At 45.8% G+C, this 23,549-nt stretch overlaps 1 protein-coding gene across 1 annotated transcript in view; it reads left to right on the forward strand.

Moving 5' to 3' along the window:
* The window catches only part of Rtkn2 (rhotekin 2), a 64,474-nt gene that overhangs the window by 27,439 nt on the left and 13,486 nt on the right, over positions 1-23,549 (forward strand). The window contains exons 6-9 of the mRNA XM_021205385.1: positions 626-820; positions 10,807-10,901; positions 18,569-18,675; positions 19,523-19,654. Of these exons, the coding sequence (XP_021061044.1) occupies positions 626-820; positions 10,807-10,901; positions 18,569-18,675; positions 19,523-19,654 (529 nt within the window). The remainder of the gene's footprint in view (positions 1-625; positions 821-10,806; positions 10,902-18,568; positions 18,676-19,522; positions 19,655-23,549) is intronic.

Below are 23,549 nucleotides of genomic sequence, written 5' to 3' on the forward strand. Positions count from 1 at the left end.
CTTTGCCTGCATACGTTGGCTCAGTTGAAGCAAAGCCCTCCCTTGTTTGTGTGTGTTGTGTATGTGTGTGCTCACACACGTTCTTTTGAGTGCTGAGTATTCTTATATGTGTATGAAGAAGTATTTGTACGTATATGTGCACGTGCATCTGGAGGCCAGAGGACGACCTTGGGCCCTGTCTACTGTGCTTTTAAAGACAGTCTCTCGCTAGCCTAGTGCTCACTGAGCAGACTGCGCTGCCTGGCCAACAACAGCCAAGGGTCTTCCTGCCTTCACTTGCCCAGCCATGGGACTACAGGTCCGTGCTGCTGTGCCTGGCTTTAAAAAAAAAAAAAAAATGAATTCTGGGGAATGGACTCAGGTGCACATGCTTGCTTGCTTGCCAAGTATTTTAATCAATCAATCAGTCAATCAATCAATAAGTCATTCCCCAAGTCCCCAAGACTCTGGTTTAGAAGCTAACAGCTCTGAAAGTCACAGTGACGCTTTAGAAAGTAAACAAACATGGGCATGGTGTGCCCTTGCGTGTGGTTTAAATGCTGATTTTGAATATTGGGAAGACACCCAAAGGGTTTTGCTCTCTGCTGCATTAGACTCCTAGCCTTGTCCCTGCTCTTGGTTTCAGCAATGAGGCAGGACCAGACTTCCAGATAAAGATAGAAGTCTACAGCTGCAGTGCAGAGGAATCCTCCATAACCAACACCCCGAGGAAGCTGGCTAAAAAGCTGAAGACGTCCATCAGCAAAGCTACAGGGAGGAAAATCAGCGCAGCACTCCAGGAAGAGAGCCCAGAGGCGTGCTTGCTCACCGGTTCCGTGGCGTAAGCTCTCTAATACAGTCTGGGTGGTATTTCAGAGCATTGTCTTTTGATGCTGGTTTGTACTTTAACTGGAAAGACATCCTGCAACAGAGGGGAACTTGGTTATGTGGCCTTTACCCAACCGAGATGTGCTTGGCCCCTTCTCTGAAGGATGGAAGTCAGGTGAACTGCTTTTGCGTTGTTTGGGACTCCACGCCTGTATTAGTCAGGGTTCTCTAGAGTCACAGATCTCTACACTGATCCCTGAGCCTTGGGGAGATGCCAGAAAGGTGCTCCGTTCAGTTGCCTTGCATTTCTGGATTAGTCAGCACGACGTAGATGAGGCTAGACTCATAGATGATGACATAGATGAGGCTAGGCCCTTTGTTTGGCCTGCATTTCTGTTCAAAGCCCAGTGGTTTTCTTGGGAGCCTCTCGTTGAGTGTTCCATTATTGCTCTCAGGAACAAGCATCCTGGTCTTGATTCTTCTGTGTATAATTGGCCTCTGCTATTTGCCCATGAATTCGAATGCTAAGTTGTTTTGTTTTGTTTTGTTTTGTTTTGTTTTGTTTTGTTTTATAGGTGTGTTTCAGGAAGCTTTGATTATTTTATACCATGAAAGTCTGTCAAAGGACATGATAATACAGTGAATTTTACCCAGTCCTGTTCTCTGAGGACTAGCACTTCAGGTGTGACTGTAGAGTATGCTGGCTCATGCACAGCCCGCAGACCCTCTAAACGTTCACTTGGTAGGGGCTTGTGCATAGCATTGGTATTCAGAGAGCCTAAGAGGATACATTTTGCTTTTTAAGACACAGACTAAGTTCAATGTTGAGACTTCCACTGCAGGTCTTATTTAGCCTTTACCAAAATGAGTGCCTATAAAATAGTAACTAGGAGATGGTATCTGGCCAAATATAGCTATTTTTCTTTTCTTGACAAGAATGCATTTTTTTCTTCTCACTCCCATCTAAGTAGTCTTTATTTTCCATACCCCTTGATTCCTCCCCCCCCACCCCAATATTATAGCAGTCAGCCTACTTGGTAGAAAAAATGTAGCTGATTAAACTTTTGGGAAGTCGGTAGAGGAACGAGTGTAATGTTTTAGAGACAAGCTGTTAATCCTGACCAGAATGCTTCTCAAGTGAGATCATTGTTGGTTTGGAAGATGCCCATGTAATTAGTCACGGGCTAAAAATGAAGCGACTTCAAATACCATCATAAAATGGTATTGTTGGGCTTCAAGAAGACAGTGAACATTTTTGGCGATTTTTTTTTAGGACGTTCCCTGACGTGACTCATTTCCTCCTCTTATCTGTGGAATGTAGGCTTACCGAAATCTCTTCAGCTACATCTTGCCAGTTTTCCCCTAGCCAGCGAAATAACTGCTTTTGTATTGTGACTAGGGCAGGGTTCTTCATTGTTAAACCATAACTTTAAAAACCTGTAATATCATTTGTGATATTTTAGTTGACTAGAAGACAAACTACATTTAAAAGCAAAACAAACAAGCTACTCGGTGAAGAGGCAGCTGAGTGGTTAAGGGCACTGCTCTTCTGTCTGTGACTACAGTTCCAGGGCACCTGAGGTTCCCTTCTGGCCTCTGAGGGTCCTGCGGGCAAGAGTCGCACAGATGTACGCCCATGCAGGCAAAACACGCATCCATAAAATAAAAATGAATCTCTGGAGAATCCCACGTGCTGCATCTTAAATTAGAATGAAGGTATAAAACAGTCTCCTAGCACATCTCCCGTAAGCGAAGCACCTGTGGTTTGAAACAGTACCGTTAAGAGGTTCAAGGGTGGGGAAGCCAATGTAGTTTCTAAATTTAACTAAGGGGTCACTCAGCTCCCCGGTACAACTGGCCTAGGAAAGGACCCCACAGCAGGGAAGTCCTGGCGTTCCTGGGATTTCAGAGGTTGCTAGTCAGTCAGGATTCTTGCAAAAAGTAGTTATACTACATTGATGGTTTTCCTTGAAAAGAGCCCCTTAATTTTAAGCTAGTCAAGAATGAGACTAGCGCTCTCTCTAGCCACCAGCAAGTTCAAGTTTCATTCTCTGAACTTCATGCTCTTCCTTCACAAAGGTGAGCCAGAAGTCCTCTGAAGTTCCTTGGTATTTAACCAGTTATCTTCCTTGACCATATCATCGGCTGGCTGTAGTCTAGCATACCTGTTTTTTTAGAAGGGATTATTAGTGCCTTTCGCTTTCATACTGTTATTTTTATATGTGCCATTCCTAAGACTTGGAGGTTAATGACCTGTGTACATAACTTTTAGTAATTGGGGCAGATGCGTTCTTGGGCATGATCATGTTTTAAAGCCCATGCTGGATATGGAGGTATAGATAGATGTAGATGTAGATATAGATTCATCTTGACACAAACTAGAGTCAACTTTAAGAAATAACCTTCATCGGATTGTCCCGTAGGCAAGTCTGTGGAGGTATTTTCTTCATTAATAATTAATGTGGGAGGGCCCCGCCCCACCCACTGTGGGTGGTGCCATCCCCTAGGAAAGTAGTGCTGGGTTATATAAGGCTGAGCAAGTCATGTGGATTAAGCCAGTAAGTAGCCTTTCTTCCAAAGCCCCTCCTTCAGTTCCTGCCTCCATGTTCCTCCTGTGACTTCCTTTCACTGATAATGGGATGACATAAACCCTTTCCTCTCTAAGTTGCATTTTGTCATGGCGCTCCTTACAGCGATGGAGAAGCAACCTAACACAAAGCCAAAGAAAAGCCTTAAAACCTGTAATTCGGTCTTCACATCAGTTTTACCTAATTGGCCACATAAATAACATAACTTTTCTCCAGTGCTCCAAGCGAGCACAGAGGCACAGGGTCCCCATAGCTTTTTTCTGTGCACAGCAAGAACACTATTTATATTTAGCTATGTTGGAATGACTGATCTCAAGTGGAAAGATAAGAATAAATTATAGTGTATCTCCTACAAATATGTAAGAAATACGTATTATTATAATATTATTATATTTAAGAAAAATATATAAGAATATGGAAGACACTATAATTTCTTATATATAAAGTATAGTGTGTGTGCTAGAAGTAAACCCGTGGCATATCTGTTTATTTTGGGGTTTTGTTTTGCTTGCTTGCTTTCTTCCTGCCTCTCCTGGATGTTTTCCCTCCTGCAGTTCATGTACACAAAGACAACTTGTCTGCTCTGTTGAGCTCCTCCGACCTTGGCCTGGTCTACAGCATCAGAGTCTTCCCACGCTCTTCGGCCTTCTACCTTCCCATTGTTCCCAAGGTTTTATCACCATTGACACATCCATCGATGATCTTTAGATCTCTTTCCTCCCTTCAGAGTCCCGCTCCTGCCCTTACAGTGATGGGATGGTTTGTATGTGCTTGGCCCAGGGAGTGGCACCATTAGGAGGTGTGGCCTTATTGCAGTAGGTATGGCCTTGTTGGTGTGGGGGTGGCCTTGTGGGAGTGGGTGTGGCCTTGTGGGAGGGGCCTTAAGACCCTCATCCTAGCTGCATGGAAGTCAGTCTTCCACCAGCAGCCTTCAGATGAAGATGTAGAACTCTTAGCTCCTTCTCCAGCACCGCGCTTGCCTGGACGCTGCCATGTTCCCAGAACCTTGATGACAGTGGATGAACCTCTGAACCTGTAAGCCAGCCCCAATTAGGTGTTGTTTTTATAAGCGTTGTCTTGGTCATGGTGTCTGTTAACAGCAGTAAACCCTAAGACAGGTGAGTACCAGGCTTGGCTTAATGCTTTGTTGTTGTTCTTTTTGTTTTGTTGTTGTTCGTTTTGTATCACTTTGACACCTGCACTCCTGAGGGCTTAAGAAAAAAAGTAACTTGTCCTTTCTTTGAGATGGATAACACCACTGTGGCAGCTCTTGTCACAGCCAGGCATCTCTTTAGTTTCTGTGGCCTTTGACTTTACCTCTTAAAGGATTAGGCGTGATTTTCTTTCTTCCCCATCCCCCAAGGACTCTCCATTTCCCCCTCACTGCCGATCCTTGTGTTTTGGGTGCTGTGGACAGTCTTGATTGTCAGGGACGGAACATACCAGCCTTCCGTGGAGTCCACCAGTCCACTTGACTCACCTCTGTGTGTCTAGAGCTCATCTGCTTGAGGACTGGATCCCATTGGACCTGTCTTCTCCGTGATTGAGGTGGAGTCCTACCTACTTCCTGCTTCCCTGGACCATCGGCTTCTCTTCTACTCTCCCATCCCCCAAGTACATCAGCCCGCTGAAGGGCTTCCGTAGTTCTCTGTCTCAGGAAGTGGTTCCCATAGTCTCTCTCGTCTCAGGAAGTGGTTCCCATAGTCTCTCTCGTCTCACCTTTCTCTCCTCTCACTCTCTTGGATCGCTTTAGTTGACCTTCCTCTTGTCTCCCCACAGGAAGTCCTGTCCGATCAGCCAGACATCCACACTCTGCCACACCTGGTGTTTGGCTCATTGGTGTCCTCCTTCTGGATAAACCCAGCTGGTCACTCTCCGTGTGGTAGCTGTTGACTTGTCTTCTTGGACGGCACTTTCTTGGGGTTTTTTTCCCCCTCTACCTTAGTTACTGTTCCTCGCCTGCCTCCTTTGCACACTACTTTCCAACTTACTCCAAATTGTCGTCATTGGTCACCGGCCTTTACAAGGTCTTAGGTTTTCATTGCTGTGAAGAGACACCGTGACCAACGCAGCTCTTATAAAGGGAAACATTCACTTGGGGCTGGCTTACAGGTTCAGAGGTTCAGTCCATTATCATCCTCGACGGAAGCACGGTAGCATGCAGGCAGACATAGTGCTGGAGGAGCCCAGAATTCTACATCTTGATCTGCAGGCAGCAGAAGGTGACTCTCTTCTGTAGGCAGCCATGAGGGGAGTCTCATTCCACTGGCCAGACTTGAGTGAGAGTGTGTGTGTGTGTGTGTGTGTGTGTGTGTGTATGTGTGTATGTGTATGACCTCAAAGCCCTGCCTCCACAGTGATGCACTTCCTCTAATAAGGCCACACCTTTTGCAATAAGGCCACACCTCCAAACTGCCATTTCCCATGGACCAAGCCTATTCAACATCACACTTGGCTTTCTAACTTTAATTAAATTTCACCTCTGTACCTGAAGCTCTCAAATTTAGATATTCATTGTCTTCTGGCTCAACACCTACCTTCGCTCCCACCCCCTAACCCCCTCACCCCGCCCCGTGGAATCAGTTAGTAATTCCATTTTTCTAGTTGCTTGCACAGAAAGCTTGGGTGTTCTTCTGAAGCTGTGTTCACACTGAGTCAGCTTTGAGAAGGTGTTAATATGTCACATCCTTCCGTACGGCCCCAGGCCTGCATCTGCCCTAGTTGATATTTCTGTTTGCACTTTAGACACTCCCCCACAAACAACAGCCACAGGGACCGTTTCATTCTGGTAGGACTCAGACCTTAGCAGCTGCCTCTACCCAAACCCCACCAACCCACCATGCTTGCTCCAAGTATCACTTAGAGAAAGATCCAGTATCTTTATCCCACGAGTTAGTGCTGTGCATAGCTTCTGCCCCCTGCTGGCCCAGTTGGACATCCAGTATTTCCGCGAGTCCATCCTCCTGCTGGCCAGTTGGACATCCAGCATCACCATCCTTCTTACTACCTTCCAACCAGGCACTGCATAGGCAGCTGAGCCACCGGGCCTGAGCTCCGGTGGTTTCTGTGACTGAGCTATCCCTTCTCTGCTCAGGTCTCCACACTAATATGACTTGTGTACGAGGGGCTTCCTCCTCTCTGCCCATCCGAAATAGCCTCTTTCCACCTTAATCCTCCTTCTGGGCCTTACCTAGCATCTCGTACCTATTATAATTAGATTTAAAAAAATTTTTTTTTCCTTGAAAGAGAGCACTCCTCCACCCTCCATTGCTTATTGTAGCCTCAGTGACACAGGCAGACAACTGTAGCTCACTGTCAGTAATCTTTTTCCAAAAGATAACACATTCTGCATCCAATCGCGGATAGGAAGTCTGTTTCATTTTCTTTCATAAGGGAAGAACGATATTGCTTTTATCCATTTAAAACACTTAATAGTTCTCCAAAATGTAGTTCCAGAAACCAAATGAACATCTGGGGAGGGTGCTCCTATATTATACCTTGTTATCACACAGCTGGTGACGTGTTGACAGGCAGTTCAGGGTGCTGTTCCGATGTTCCTTGTGCTGTAGAACGCCTCAGTTACTTTGGTTCATTCTCCAGTTTTCTCCAACACTTCCTCAGCTTTGCAGGGGGGTGGGGGTGCACAGAGATGTTAGGGGGAAATGAAAGCTTAATTGCAAAAGGCTCTATGGAAATGTGCACGGTGTGTGTCAGGGCTAGCCGAGGTTAGCCCACATAGAACAGGCAGTGCTAGCCGAGGGTAGCCCACACGGAACAGGCAGTTCTAGCCAAGGTTAGCCCACACGGAACAGGCAGGGCTAGCCGAGGGTAGCCCACATGGAACAGGCAGTTCTAGCCAAGGTTAGCCCACATAGAACAGGCAGTGCTAGCCGAGGGTAGCCCACATGGAACAGGCAGTTCTAGCCGAGGTTAGCCCACATGGAACAGGCAGTGCTAGCAGAGGATAACTTATGCAGAACATGAGGCATTCGTAAACATTGACTGGAAACACTGTGTGTTGAAAGTTATTGCGGGCAGTAAGGATTACACAATTAAAAACCGAGAGAGTGGGCTGGAGCAGGGCTCAGTGGTTCTGAGTACTCGCTACCCTTCCAGAGGACCTGGGTCCTACACCTAGCACTCACATGGCTGCCCACAACCATTTGTAACTCTAGGTCCTGGAGATCTGATGCCCTCTGAGGGCACCAAGCACACACATGGTACATGGACATACGTGCAGGCAGAATGCTCATATACGAGAAACTTTACTGGAGAACATTTTCTGGAGCGTCTGTCCTTTTATCTCAGCGAAGATGTATGTGACCCTGAATGCTTGCTGTGTGTGCATTTTTTTTTTATCATAGAGATTCCATGAAGGAATGCCTGTGTGCTTGCTAACTACGTACATGTTTTTATTCTAGAGATCTCATTAAAGATCTAGTGGGAGGTCAGTTTGTGAAATACTGCCTGGTACAGTGAAAAAAACCATCCTGTCAGGCCTGTCTCCTCCCCAGAGTTGGTCTGTGTCTGTGAGTGCACATGTGTACCTTTAACATGTTCTGGGATGATTTAAGATTCTACTGTTCAGGAAAATAATAAAACCATGAAAACTCAGAAATTAAGGTTACTGGCGCCGGGCAGTGGTGGCGCATGTCTTTAATCCCAGCACTCGGGAGGCAGAGGCAGGGAGATTTCTGAGTTCCAGGCCAGCCTGGTCTACAGAGTGAGTTCCAGGACAGCCAGGGCTACACAGAGAAACCCTGCCTCGGAAAAAAAAACAAAAACAAAAACAAAAAACAAAAAAAAAAACCTAACAAAAAAAGTAAGGTTACTGGCATGGAAAATATAGTTGTTATTTATGAACAGAAATTCTTTTTTTTTTTTTTTTTTGTCCTGTTCTGGGAATTGAATTTAAGGCCTCACACATACTAGGCAAACCCTTTACCATGCCCAGCCCCAAATGCAATTTTTCTAACCATTCACTACCAAGGTACACATTTCATCTCCAGGATGCCTTAAGAATTCCACAAGAGTGCTGTGTTAATATAAACACAAAACAGGACCACTGTGAGAAGGTGCGATGGCCTCCCTCACCCCTAATGCCGGTAGAAACTCCGGACCTTTAAGTCCGTTACCGGAAGGAGATTGCCTTTGTCGGACAGCTCCATAGGAGTTAGTGTGGGAAAGGCAGATGCTAACAGTGTGCTCTCCCAGAGGGAGCTGAGGCCGGCAAGGATGATGCTGAGGTGTCTTAAAGGGAGACTAGGAAGAAGGAAAACAAAACAAAACAAAACCAAAACCGGGGGAGGGGGGCGGGGAGAAAAAGGAAAAGGAAAAGGAAGAGCGAGAACTCAGAGTGCAGGAAGTTGAAGTCAGTGGGCCACAGGAGAAGCCTGAACGGGTCTGGGTGCAGCTTGCCTGGTCTTACCAATAGGGGCAGCAATGAGTTAGGCCTTCTAAACAGACTGGGAGACAGGGAGAGGTGGGGCTGGAACCGATGTGGAGTTCTTCTCGCAGCCCTGGCTTTTCTCAGCCCATCGAAGTCAAAGGTCAACTGTGTGTGTCTCTTGCTTGGTCACTCTTCGCCTCTCAACCTGGAGCTCATCCATCCAGTTAGCGTGACTGGCCAGTGACCTCCAGCGATCCCCCTCCATCTCTGCCACCATTGCTGAGAGTACAGATGTGCGCCGCTTGAGAGTTGACGTGGCTGATGGGGATCTGGGCTTGGGTCCCCATGCCAAGTCGTTTACCTACTGAGCCATCTCGCCAGCCCTGGGATCTCTTTGTAACTGCCTAAGTGCCACTCCTCAGGGACACCCTCTCTAACTGACTTTCTCAGCATGACGCTTCTCACCCACGTTGTTTCTTTCATAGAAAAGGTTTGATGACCACTAGACATCTCTGGTGTTTTGTATATCTGTATCTTTGTTTCCCCTCTTGCCTGCACCAGAGTATCATGTTGAACTTATTTACAGCTAAATGCCCACACCTAGCATGAGACTTAGCACAGTGTAGGGACCGTGTAAATGTAGGGACAGAGACCCTTCACTGAAATAATTTGTGATACAAAAACCTTAGAGATTTTATTGCCAAAATATGAAGTGATCAAGCTGCTAAATCGGTTAATAGCTTATACTGACTATAAATCTGCCATCTGTGATATATAGACTTGGAAACCGGGAAACTCGGAGATAGGGTCTCACTTCAGAGTCCAGGATCACAGTCTTTTGGCTCTGCCTCCAATTTGCTGAGACCACTGGAGTGTGCCACCATGTGTGTCTTGTATAGCTAATCTTTTAAAAATTTTTATTATGGTAGAATGTATGTGACTTAAATTGACCATTTTGACAGGTTTTGAGAACACAGGTCAGTGGTATAAAGGGATATAAGTTTAGTTTGCTGTCCTGGATGGCCATTCCCACCAACCGTCTCCAGAACTTTTTCACCTTCCTGAACTGAAGTTCTGCACTCACTGCTCTTCTCCCCTCCCCACTCAGCCTCCCAAGGCATCGTCCTGCTTCCTAAGGGTCGGACTACCACAGACGCTTGTTCCCCGTGAGGGCATGTGAGAATTGTTTCTTTTGTGGCAGAAATCTTTCATTTAGCATAATGTGTTTCAGGTCATCCACGTTGTATGTAGAGTATGTCAGAATGCTCTTCCTTTTGAAGTTAGAGAATTCTTTACAGTATATGGATGGGTGGATAGATAGATAGTAAGTGACTGGTAAATAGAAAGATTGATAGGTAATAATAGGTAAATGGCTCTTATCCATTTATGCCCCATGGACACTTGAGTTTTTCAGCTCTATGGTTCTTGTAAATAACACCTCTGTAAACACAGCACTTGCACGTGAGTGCTCACGTGTGCACACACAAACACTTATTTCCATGCTTGTTTTATGTTCTTGGGGGTGTGTATTCAAGTAGAATTGCTGGATTACCCTGTGATTTTTCTCTTTTGTTTTTTAGTTTTTGGAGGAACCACTGCGCTGTTCTGCGCTGGTCTCCGCAGCGGCTGCCTCATGGCTCAGGCTGGCAGTTTTACAAGGTTCCCGATTCTCCACACCCCAGCTAACATCATTATGTTCTGTACTCCAAACCCAGATTTGGTTTTGGTAGTGGCCAGTTTTCCTAGTAGTAGATGTTAATTAGAGGGTGCTCTGTGGTCGATTTACACTGGAAATGTTAAGCTCAGTTTGTTACATTGTGTGTGTGTGTGTGTGTGTGTGTGTGTGTGCGCGCGCGTGCGCGCACGCCTCTTGAGTGTTTCTAGAGAAACATCATTTGGGTCATTGGCCCTTTTTAAAGATCAGGCTATTTGTTGTTTTTATTTAGTTGAACATTTGAATAGTTGGCCGCATAGATAACTACATGTAAGGATATTTAAAAATGCTTTCTCTCTCGTCCTTAGAGGTGCAAAGTACCATTTGCTGGCTCATACCACCCTAACCTTGGAAAATGCCGGAGACTGCTTTAAGACCCATAACCTGTCTATTCACGGAGATGGTAAGTGTGCTGTGTTATTGTGTATTTATTAGGTATGTACACGTGGTGACGGTTAATTCCTAATTTTAGCATGTTCCCCCCGGAGGAGATAATGGCTTGAATAATATACACATGGATGAGTCTGGTTTTTTTCCCAGTGTGTTTCTCTCTTCCCTACAGGAGAAAAATTAAGGTTCCCCCCTCCCTCTCTAAATCTGACTTACAGTAGAAAGAACTGAAGTCTTCACCGTCTTTATATGAGGCTCAGAGATGATGTTTCTCGTCTCTGCTAGCTGGGTGGTCAGATGTGTCTGGTGTTAAAGTTACCGATCGAGGCAGCCACCCCTCCTGTTGGTAGAAAGCAGAGGATATGAAGCAAGTAGGGTTGTGTTCATTTTAGTCACTTTCTTTCTGAATAATAATGGTAGTTTCTCTCTTTGTTTTCCCTCTAAAAGGAATCTATGGGAATGTGTCTAAGAAGCTTAGGTGACAAGAAGGCTTGTGAGCACTTTGCCAGCTGTCCCTGGGATGGGAAGTGCACAGCAGTGTTGGGCAAGGAGCTCAGCTGTAGGAACTGAGTTACACACGCGCTGGTTTTCCAGGGGGACGTGTATGGAATAGGTGCAGGCTGATGGCGGCTGCTTCATGCCTAAAGCTCAGAGGCCTCAGTGCTAACGGGATGGATGATTTCATGGTGACTTTTTTGCTATAAGCATGGTCTTTACTTTCTCAAACCCTCTTTTAGGATGGTTCTTAAAACGTTTAACCTCCTCCCTAGCCCACCACCCACCAGAGGTAGTGGGAAAGAAAGGTTATTAGGATATGAGTGGGGAAGCGGATCTGTTTAGAAATGGTTCTTTGGAGCAAAGCCCGTCTCCGTTGTCAGGAAATCAGCAGTTCAGTTCACATAGGTCAGCAGTGATAGCTCGATCCACTCGCACACATTTTATGGAGCTACCACTAGTCTGGTTCAGTAGTGTCGGGATAGCAGAAGTGGTGGCATGACCTAGCAGGATCAGCCAGGCCTCAGCCAAATCCGTCATGCATCAGTGGGAGGGACTAGAACCAGCAGGGACTCGAGGAGAGGAGAAGTTCTTTGCTGTGCCTCTCTCAACAAAGCAAAGATCACCGAAGGCTTTAGAGGGAGAAGAATCGTCATAAAGCTAGCTCTATCAGCAAAGCCCCTCTCACAGTCCTTTGAGTCCTATTTGTACTCCTGCCAAACATCACACGTCCTCCCTTGATCTGGCCTTGTTGATGTGTCTTGCCTCGGTACATGAGTTTGTCTTAGCAAAACTCTATGTGAGTCTGTCTCAGCTGACGTCACTCTGCCAATGGGCCCGAGTCCAAGGAAGCAGCAAGAAGCCGCAGCACAGCACCAGCAGCTTTTTGGTGTGGTTTCTCTCTGTGGAGACAACAAATGGAGCTCAACTAGGCAATGGAAGGTGGACCAATTCACGCGTGTCATTAGCGAAGAATCCTTCATCACGTGTCCTTTCACGTGCTTGCTTCAGCGGAGCGTCCTTTCACCTGCTTTAGGAAAACATTTCCTTCACATGTTTGCCCCAGCAAAACACCATCTGACATAACTGACTCTCCAAAGACCCCTTAAGTTTCCACTTCACATAAGAAATTTTACGAAGAATAGGGGGAGGGTGGTGGGCTGTAAAACCTGTGACCATTTAAAGAGCATCTCTAGCTACTACTCACCGATACCAGGCCTCCTCAGGACTCTGGATGTAGATGTCCCAGCTTCCGTGACATTCGCTTTCCTGTTGGTCTCTCATGCTCTGCCATCTATACAGCCTTCCCCGCATTCCATGGTTTGAACTGTGATGGGAATGAACTGTATGGTAAACTGTCATTAGTGGTGAGCTTTTGTGATTCCTGCTGCACTACTATGCTGTGTTGGTTCTCTCTCTCTCTCTCTCTCTCTCTCTCTCTCTCTCTCTCTCTCTCTGCTTTCCTATGGCTTGAGTCAGTTCCAAAAAGTATCTTCGTAGGTCTATGTGAACCTGGTCCAAATGCGAGCTTTATAAATGCAAAATCACACACACACACACACTGCCTTATATCATATGACCCCTGTCCCCAATCTGTTTATCACCAGGACTTCTTTTCCTCTTGATTTTAATGCTCATCCCCGAAGCAGGCCCAGCAGCCTTACCCACTAGCATGTTAATTATTTGTTAGAAATAATGGTGGATTCGTATAGTCTCTCTGGCAGGAAGTGTGAACAGATAGAGTTTTGCGTTCCAGTTTTCCTGGTGGTTCTGTTTTACTTTGTGTGATTTCAGCCTCTGTTATTTAGTGCATATGATTTTTAAATAGTGTTTTTTTATTGTTAGTTTAGTATATATTTTTTATATTTATATATAACATATGTTACATTTACATATATATTACACACACATAATATATATCATAGGCCTGCCTCTTCCAACAAGGGGTAATTACTTTTATCATTTGAATTTCCCTCTGTTTGTAAAAGTATGCATTAAATTTTAATATCTTAGAAATTACTCTTAAATTGTTTTTTTTAAAGATTCATTTATTAGCTGGGTGTAGTGGCACACGCCTTTAATCCCAGGCACTTGGGAGGCAGAGGCAGGCAGATTTCTGAGTTCAAGGCCAGTCTGGTCTACAGAGTGAGTTCAAGGACAGCCAGGGCTACACAGAGAAACCCTGTCTCGAAAAACCGAAAAGAAAAAAAAAGATTTATTTATTATTATACATAAGTACACTGTAGCTGTCTTCAGATGCACCAGAAGAGGGCGTCAGATCTCATTATGGGTGGTTGTGAGCCACCATCTGGTTGCTGGGATTTGAACTCAGGACCTTCAGAAGAGCAGTCAGTGCTCTTACCCGCTGAGCCATCTCTCCAGCCTCTACTCTTAAATTGTAATCGTCAAAATAAACAATAAGAGATTGGTTTCACTTTTTCTAAGACAGCATGGAAACTTTCGAAGGATAGACTGTGTTTCCCTAATCTGTCTTGCTATAGAACATAATTCTGTTTGTTTTTGAATGTCACAGGGTACATTGAGCCTGACCTAGCCTTCATCCCATATTCCGACTGCTCATGCGCGACAACTTGACTTCTATATCTTGAACTTGGGATCCCATTTTTTTTTTGTCTCAAAACAATCCTTAGAGTTTCTTTTAGGAAAAAAAAAATTGGGGCGGGGAGGGTGGTCCTGGGACTTTTGACTTCACGTTTGAAAGGCATTTTTATGGGATATACTTGGTACTTTTATTTCCTGTCCATCTTGTCCCCTTGGTTCAGAAGGAATGATGAAGTATTTTGAGATGTGTTGGGTACAGGGTTGAGAGTGGCCACGAGACAGGGACACAGTGACTGGGGCAGTGAGATTTCCCTGGGGATGTGAGCCGAGAGGGAGCTGGCAGGTGCCAGGTGCATGGATGATTCCATACACGGACTGTGGACATAGGAACCCTGCCTAAGGCAGGTGGTGTTTTATAAATGTAGAGATTGATACTCAGGTTAACTGAGTCTCCTACAGGCCCTCTTTCTTGAGGGAAGCACAGAGAAGCTGTGGTTGTTCTATTCCTCAGTAGTCTGAGGCTGTAAGAAAGCCCAGGTAAGAGGTGGCAGGTGAGACAGAGTTTAAGACGACTGCTCTGTGGAGCTAGGGACCCAGTGTCTCTCAAGGATGCTGTAGTATGGGATGCTGCTACATCTGTCCTCAAGGCTATGACAGGAAGGGATTCTATATCTGTATCCCCTTCTCAAGGGTGATTCGGGAAGGGATCCAACATCTCCATTCGGGGATGCTGCAAGAGGAAATTCTGCATCCAGCATCCCTCTCAAGGATGCTGCAGGAGGGGATGCTCTATCCAACATCTCCATTCAAGGATGCTGCAGGAAGGAAGTTTTTTTTTTTCCCCTTCCTTACATGAAATCTGAGCTCATTTTATGAGACACGCATTATTAGATGTGGTGTGTTATGTTCAGATACATTATTGATTGCTCAAACTTTATGGACTTGCCTACAAATCTAATCATTTATGATTCTGTATCATGGGGAATTACATTCTAACTTAAAAAAAATAAGCAACTCACAGATATTTACAACATAAGCCATTCATAAATTTGAGATTCCTATATAAAAGAAATTTATGTGTTGCTCAGACGCTGGCTGGGCTGTGGAGAGATTTTGTTTTGTTTAGTGCTTGTCGTAGAAAAGGTAACTCCCACTTACCGTTTTTGTGTCTGTGACTGGGAATCACTGTGTGCTTTGTGTAGATGCATGGACCCTACCAGGTCACCTTTACTGAGCCCTGAATAAACCCATATTCCGTTAGTCCCAGAGGAATGCTGTTGTGGTAGGCCATAATAGGCTGATTCATGGGGAAGTTGATAAAGCTCTGTAGATTTAGCTTGTCTCTGTATTTAGGCCGGTTCCTTCCGTGAACTGATAACTAAGCTTTGGCTATTCATGTACTACTGTATATTTTAGTGTATGCTCAGTATCCTGGTTAGTGTCTGATATCATCTTGACACGCCTAGGAAGAACCCCTTTGAAGAATTTCCTCCATCCAGCTGGCCTGTGGGCATGTCTGTGGATCATTTTCTTGCTTGCTAACTGATAGAGGAAGGCCTGGCCCACTGTGGGTGGTACCATCCCTAGGCAGGTGGGTCTGGGCTGTTTAGTGAGTCTAGCTGAGCAGAAGCCAGAGAGCAAGCTGGCAATTAGCATTCCTCCAAGTTCCTGCCTTGAGTTCCCTCCCCTGCCTTCCCTCAGAGATGGACTATTATCTGGAAGTGTAAGCTGAACGGAACCTCTTCTCGCTGAATCGCTTTTGGTCACCACGTTCATCACAGCAACAGAAAGCAAACTAGATCGCAAAGGAACTGTATTTTTACCCAAAACCAGTATTTTTTTTTCAACATCTCTAAGGCTTTTAAGTAAATAATAATTACAGCCAACAGCAAGACATCAGGATGCAGTGAACATTCAGAGAAATCTTTTTTACGTGGGACAACCTGAGATGAGGGCACATACTGGATATGTGTGTAGACCCTATATACAGATTATGTTTTCTTGTGCCTTTCTTCTATATGGGTAGGAGGGATTTATACCTCTACATGCCTTAGAGGGATGCCAACATGTTGGGTGGTTTGTTTGTTTGTTTGTTTGTTTTTTGTCCCCCACTTCCCTTTCTCCCCCTTGCTCCAGCCCCACTTGCTCTGGGCCCCTTTGTTTCTTGTTTTTTTTTAGAGAACTTTTCAAAATAATCTCCAACTTAAAACAGAAAACTTACAAGTTTATTGCCAAGGTCTTCCCTCCCACGCACACATGATACCAAGCTGCTTAGAGCATGTCTCACAAACCCCAAGAACCTTAACCTCTATTAAGTACCGTTGACCACCACCGCCCGCCTCAGCAAGCGAGTCCCTTTCTAATGTAGACCCCATGCTTCCTGCCCTGCTCCACTGAAAGAAGCAGCACCCCTGCATCAATTCCTAAGTCTCCTCTTGACTCTCACAAACTTGACATCTGTCTTAGTCAGGGTTTCTGTTCCCACACAAAACATCATGACCAAGAAGCAAGTTGGGGAGGAAAGGGTTTATTCAGCTTACACTTCCTCATGGGAAGTCAGGACTGGAACTCAAGCAGGTGAGGAAGCCGGAGCTGATGCAGAGGCCATGGAGGGATGTTACTGGTTTGCTTCCCCTGGCTTGCTCAGCCTGCTCTCTTATAGAACCCAGGACTACCAGCCCAGGGATGGCATCACCCACCATGGGTCCTCCTCCCTTGATCACTAATTGAGAAAGTGCCTTACAGCTGCATCTCATGGAGGCATTTCCTCAAGGGAGGCTCCTTTCTCTGTGATAACTCCAGCTTGTGTCAAGTTGACACATAGAACCAGTCAGTACAGCATCTTTAGAGAGACATGCTGGTTATTTGGGAGGAGGCCCTACATTGTGCTTGCCGGATGATGGCTCGTTGTGTGACTTGAGTATATCTCCAGGGCCATGCTCTCTGCCTATTGGTGGCTGCTGCCGAGTTTCTGTTAAGGTTGTCTTCTGATCCCTGGTTATGCATATGCATTCTGTGGTTGGAGCCAGTGGTTTCTGAGACGTGTAAGTAAGTGTTCCCTATTGGCCTTGCCGTAGGAGGCCTGTGTCTTTCCTGTTGGTCAGAGGAGCGCCACCCCGTGCCAGTGTCCTTGTTCACTCTGAAGTGATGTACGTTGTAGAGGTGGCAGCAGGGAGACATTCAAGGGGCTTGAGCCCTTCCAAGGCCCTTAAAGCACTGCCTTGCTTTCCTGGAATACCAAGATATTCCAGCGCACCGTGGTCCATCCCTGATGGGGATTGGGGGGGCTCTGCATTCTGCTCCTTTTGCACTATGTGCAAAAGGATCCAGTGCACTAAGCACTGGTGAATCGCCACATCATGGTGTCTTCTCATTGTTCATGGGGGCTGTGGCCACCCAACCAACATGGTCACTCTTCTTTCTCCTCTGCTTGGTTGGAAGTCCTCTCACTAGGCTACCCTGCAATCCAGGCCTGCACACCCTGCTCAGTCTAATCTAGGTGGTACAGCTGCTGTGTAAGCTCTGCATTGGTGTGAACACCTCTTGACCGGCTCACTGAAGTTCTGATGCCTTACGCTGATGTCTTCCCCTCCCTCCTCCTCTCCCTCTTCCTCTTTTCACTCCCTCCTCTCCTGCCTCTTCCCCCTCTCCTTCTTCCTGTCCTGCCTCTCTCTCTCTCTCCTCCTTTCCCACTTCTTCCTCCTCTCCCTCCTCCTCTTTACACTCTCCCTCCTCCTCTCCTTCCTCTTCCCCCTTCTCCTCCCCTGCCTCTTCCCCTTCTCCCTCCTCCTCTCCTACCTCTTCCTCCTCTCCCTCCTCCTCTCCCCACTCTCCCTCTTCCTCTTCCTTCCCTTCTTCTCCCCACTCTCCCTCCTCCTCTCACCTCTTTCTCCTCTCTCCCTCTTCCTCTCCCTCCTCCTCTCCCTCCTCCTCTCCCTCCTCCTCTCCTTCCTATTCTCCCCACTCCACCTCTTCCTCTTCCTCCTTTCCTTCTTTCTCTCCCCACTCTCCCTCCTCCTCTCTCATCTCTCCCTCCTCTCCCCACTTTCCCTCCTCCTGTCCCCCCTCCCCTTCCTCCCTCCCCTCCTCATGTCCCTTGCTTGATGTCATCACCCAGCACAATCCTCACAGTTTCTCCCCTCCCCTCTCAGGGTTCACCCTCAAGGCTGCCCCTTGTGGCTCATGAGTACTTGTTCAACTGGAGGAGGGGAAGGAGTAGGGCAAAGGTGTTTAAGTATCTCAAAATGGATAAAATAATGTTCCACTTAGAGGCTCACCTTACTAATTATTCTAATGAAAACTAGAGCAAGAGGGGAAATCTGGTGACCACCGATCACTTCAGTAGACTACTTTGTGTGAAATTCTGAACAGTCCCCTAAGTCAAGAGACTAAAGGCTGGCGCTCTTCCAGTTTGACCACAGTGTTGGTCTGGGCCGGTCCTGATCTCTCTCACATGCTTGTGTATGCCATTAGCATTCAGGTAGGTGAACCTATATGTCAGATGAATGTTAAAATATGTTAACAATAAAGCAAACAAAATTAAAGAAAAAGAAAAATTCTGGAGTGTGTAACCTTAAACATATATTTATAACTTGACCTTTCCTCCCTTTCTTCTTTCAACAGAGGAGTGTTCCTTTTGGCTCCCCTTGTATGGCAACGTGTGCTGCCGCCTGGTGGCCCAGCCAGCTTGCATGGCTGAAGATGCATTTGCAGGATTCCTTAATGAACAGGTAGAACACATTGCATGTCCCTTGGCTGTGGAGTACCAGTCGGACTCTCTATGCAGGCATTAGCTCAAGGGGCCTTTCTGGAAGTGTTAGTTTTTTTAAATATTGCCGGATGTGAGCCATGAAAGGGTGGGGACTGGGTGACTGTATGGCCTCTCCAGTTCTCGCTGGCTCCCCATCCCACAAGCACAGGCACAGGATGGTGGCAGTGATTCTCTTATGGAAACTGACCCTGGCTACGCAGCACCTTTCAAACATAAAGGCTCTTCTGGCAGACAGCATTTGGCACAGTTTGAGCCTCTGGGCTTCCAAAGCTGCCTCTGGGCCATCTCCTCCTGATTTATTCATAGCCATAGTTATTTCTATTCAGTAAATAATTAATTGTGGACTTCAATGAATCAATAGCTTTTTTTTTGCTAAAAGATTCCATTAGAAAGAAAGAAAAATCTGCATTCTTACCAGGTAGTCAACATCTTCTAGTGTTTTGGGGGGAAAAAAATGAAGGGAAATTATTTTCAGTGTGGAGAGAATTATTTTTATAATTTCCCTGAGCCTTTTGATGAATTGCCGCAGAATTCTAAGCACTAGATTCTAATAGACTAGCTTTCCCAAATCTGTGTTGATTTATGATTTTCTGTGTGTAAAATTGCATGGTAATAATTACCTTCATTTTGCTTAATGCTTCTGAGAACTCCAGGCGTCTTCTCCGCTCTTGGGTTTGAGGTGCTCCGACTTAACTGTACAGCCGATGAATAGCTGATTCCGAGCTGGGGTTAAAGTTGAGGTTGCTGTGATGGAAATTGATAATTGATAGTTGCTTGACTTTTTTTTTTTTTTTTTCCGCTTCCAGCAAACAGGAAAAGGTCTGGTTGGCTGGAGAAGGCTGTACTGTGCTCTGAGAGGGGGTAAACTCCACTGTTTTTATGGTCCAGAGGAAATTGAAGCTAAAATGGAACCGACTCTGGTGGTTCCTGTTGACAAGGTGAGCGGCTCGCAGTTCCAGGGTGAGCACTGAGCCGTAGCCCCAGCCCTTTGAGATGCTCTACTCACGAGGATATTGTGGCTCCTGAAGTTTATGTCATGCTTGTTCTTTACATCCTTGTTGTCATAAAGAAAAGGAGCCTAGGGCTGTGGAGATGGGTTATTAACTGAACGTTCTCTTTCTTTGCACTGAGAGGCTACTGATGGGACCAGTCACTATCTAGTCCCTAAGAACACATCATAATGGAAGTGGATGCTAACAGACAGGTCTTAAAGCCCAGAGTATGTATGGCCCCCACCTTGATGAGATATTTGTGGGAGCTGGAGACTTGGCGCATTGGTTAAGATGGTTTCCTGCCCTTGTAGAGGACCCGAATTTGGTTCCCAGCACCCACATCATGCCACCAAAGTGATTTAACTCCAACTCTAGGAGATCCGATACCCTCTTCTGGCCTCCAAGGGCATGTGTGTACATACAACATACACACTCACAGAGACGAATGAATAAAGGAAACTAAAACTTTAAAAGGCTTTTTTAAAGTTAAAAAGTTTTTAACTCACATCACTTCATGAGTTTAAGGGATGCTATAAACATAAATCATCAACCCAGGCTATGGCAATGTTCTTCCTTGTTAATACTCAAATGAGTTCATTAAGAGACTTTCTCATTTCTTGTGGAATGAAGGGGCAGTTGGCCAAACCTCTGCCAGCAAAGGAAAGCCTGTCACTGCACTTAGAACATGTGAGGATGCAGGCTGCACTTGGACCATCCCACCTGAGTGTCCACCTAGACCCTTTATCCGGGTTTGACACAAGAAAGCAACATCACTGTCTAATTACAAGCTTTTCACATAAAACTCTGTAGGGAAGTGAGGGTGTCAGCACAGGACTGAGTTTCTTTCACGATAGTCTTGACTTCGCCTCTCTTGCGCTGTGTAATGTGTATTGCATCCGGCCTTCTACTGACAGAACCCTTCCCAAGAATACTTTCAACGATGTCTCTGGAGCCAAATCCTGATTGTTTGTTTGTTTGTTTGTTTGTTTTTTAACTTTCCAGTAAAGAGGCCTATCTGGACTGTGTGATTGGATAGGAACTGTAGCATCCTTTAGCTGTGTGCTAACTACCCTTCTACTCTAAAGAGTGACGTAAAGTCTCGTGTGATTTTACGTAAAAGTTATACTCCAGAATACATGGGAACCATGTTTTTTTTTTTTTTCCTGATCTGTCTGGACTTGAATTTAGTTCTTTAGTTCTTTTCCGGCAATATATTTTTATCTATCTCATTTTTAGAAAAAAAATTTTTTTTTGCTCTTTACCCAAAGGAAGTTGTGTGCAAGACTTTTTAATCTTGTAGTTTAAGTCCACTTAACTTAATGTTTTTATTTGCAAGTTCTTCATGATAAAGTTTTAATTAAAAAAAGTTTAAAGAGTTGTTCTTTAAACGCATAAATAAATAATGCCTCCATATTAAAATATAATGAACTTATCTTGGTTTAGAAAAATGGGTTTATGGAGTATGTAATTTTATTAGTGAACAATCTCATCATTTGCCAACTTTGTATTTTGTTTTGTTCACACAATCTCTTTAGTCTCTTACTCCTTTGAAAAATTCGAACATACAAAAAGGTTGAACTAGAAAGCCAGCCACCTTTGCCCCTGAACAGACAGGACTTCCCCTAGTCTGCCCTTCAGAGCCTCTGCTGTTGTTAATAGCTTTCTCTCTCCTGGTTATTTCTCTTTCTGGGTCAGTTAAAAATCAGTTGCAAACAGCACCTTTCTACTAACAGGAAGGATACTTTGTGTATAACTGTAACATTATCACCGACAGGGAGTCTGTTGCTACAGCAATGTTACTGCACAGCATCCTTAACACTGCCAACTTTCATTGATTGATTTCATTGATTGATTGTTTCACTCCACGACACCTAGGTGCCCAAGTTCTTTGCTCCCGTTACCTAATCGTGTCTCAGCCTGCCTTTGTTTTTCTTTGGTGACCCTGACATGCTCTTTTAAGTTCAGGTCATGTCTAAGGGGAATGTGTCGGTGACCAATTGGCTCCTCACATTCAGATCAAGTGTTCCTTTGACTAGAGAAGACCTGGGTATGATTACGTGCCTAGGTCGGTTTGCATTCCAATAGCTGGGTGGTAAAACTGAAAACCTGCCGAAGTTTTCTTTCATTTTGTACCATAGAATGTGGAGGCATAAACTAGGATAACATATAGCCTAAACAAATGGTAGGTTTTAAATTTTAGTGTGTGTGTGTGTGTGTGTGTGTGTACTCATGTACCCAACACACATCAGTATGCACATACAAACACTACACACATGCACGTGAGCATGTGCATCCATGTTTGTTCAGATGTATACCCCTGAAACATGTAAACATATTGCTGCCACAGTATGTTCTAGCAACCATGGTGGATAGTAGGTATCGATGGATCCCTTCAGGCTGGAGTTCCGGGCATTTACAAGACACACAGCTGTGAAATGTGCCTGGCTGGGATCCTGCCCTAGTGACTGCATGCTCACCTCCCCTCAGCTCATGGTAGGGCTAGTGGCCCCCTTTTCAGGTGTATTATTTCTATTTGACAAGCAAAGAAGAGGACATTGCCATTGGGTCAAACTTGTCAAACTAGTCAGGAATATGAGGTGACTCACTCTTTTCCAAGAAGGTAGGAAAAGATAAAATTATTGAGCTAGGATATATATATATATATGTGTGTGTGTGTGTGTGTGTGTGTATATATATATATAAAATTTTATTTGATAGATCTGCTGCTCAATAGGTTTGGAAGGCAGACTAAACTTTCCCTCTCTCCATACCCATCCCGAATGGGATTTCAAAGTGTAAAGCAGCTCGGAGCAGAAGGGATCTAAGCTGGAAGCCACAGGTGACATGAACCTGAACCCAGTCTTTCCCACCTGAATTCAGGAGGGCTTTCCGGTGAAACCCAGGTTACCAGAGATACTGCTTCTGCAAGTCCTTTCTGAGGGTACAGATGTCACTCCAGAAGAGTAGCAGCAGTACTTGCATCCTGACGGAGCTGGCCACCTCTTCCCAAGTGATGGGTCATGGTCCAGGTGGTAGCTGATGCTGTTGTCCATCAGCAAGTTAGGGGGGTGTTAGGAATGGTCCTCTTTTGACGGGGGCCCATGCTTTTATGCAGCTCACCACTGGATGTCTGCAGGGAAATTGTGTAGGTTTGGCCTTAGAGCTGGAGGAAACACCCACGAATGATATTTGACCTCTACACACTTGGAAGTGCTTTATCAGCCAGAGTGTTAGTGGTAGGGAAGGAAGGTTGAATCTTTGAGATCCGCAGTCTTGTTGCGATTTAAATACTAGACATTGGCCACTTCGGTATGTTCACACTGGGGCTTGGTTCTCTAGAGGTGCTATCCTTTGGGGCCCTCCCCTTCCTCTGCTGAGGCCTCCCCTCCCTCTCTGCTGAGCCCTCCCTCTCCCTCTGCAGAGTCCGCCCCTCCCTCTGCTGAGCCCTCCCCCTCCCTCTGCAAAGTCCTCCCCCTCTGCTGAGCCTTTCTCCTCCCTCTCTGCTGATCTCTCCCCCTTCCTCTTCTGAGCCCCCCCCCTCTGCTGAGCCCTCCCCTTCCCTCTGCTGAGCCTTTCTCCTCCCTCTCTGCTGATCCCTGCCCCTTCCTCTTCTGAGCCCTCTCCTTCCTCTGCTGAGCCCTCCCCTCCCTCTGCTGAGCCCTCCCCTCCCTCTCTGCTGAGCCCTTCCCTCTCTGTTGAGCCCTCCCCTCCCTCTCTGCTGAGCCCTCCCCTCCCTCTCTGTTGAGCCCTCCCCTCCCTCTGCTGAGCCCTCCCCTCCCTCTCTGCTGAGTCCTCCCCATCCTCTGCTGAGCCCTCCCCTCCCTCTCTGTTGAGCCCTCCC

Source organism: Mus pahari, chromosome 9 (genome assembly GCF_900095145.1).
Source record: "Mus pahari chromosome 9, PAHARI_EIJ_v1.1, whole genome shotgun sequence".
Classification (NCBI taxonomy): Eukaryota; Metazoa; Chordata; class Mammalia; order Rodentia; family Muridae; genus Mus; species Mus pahari.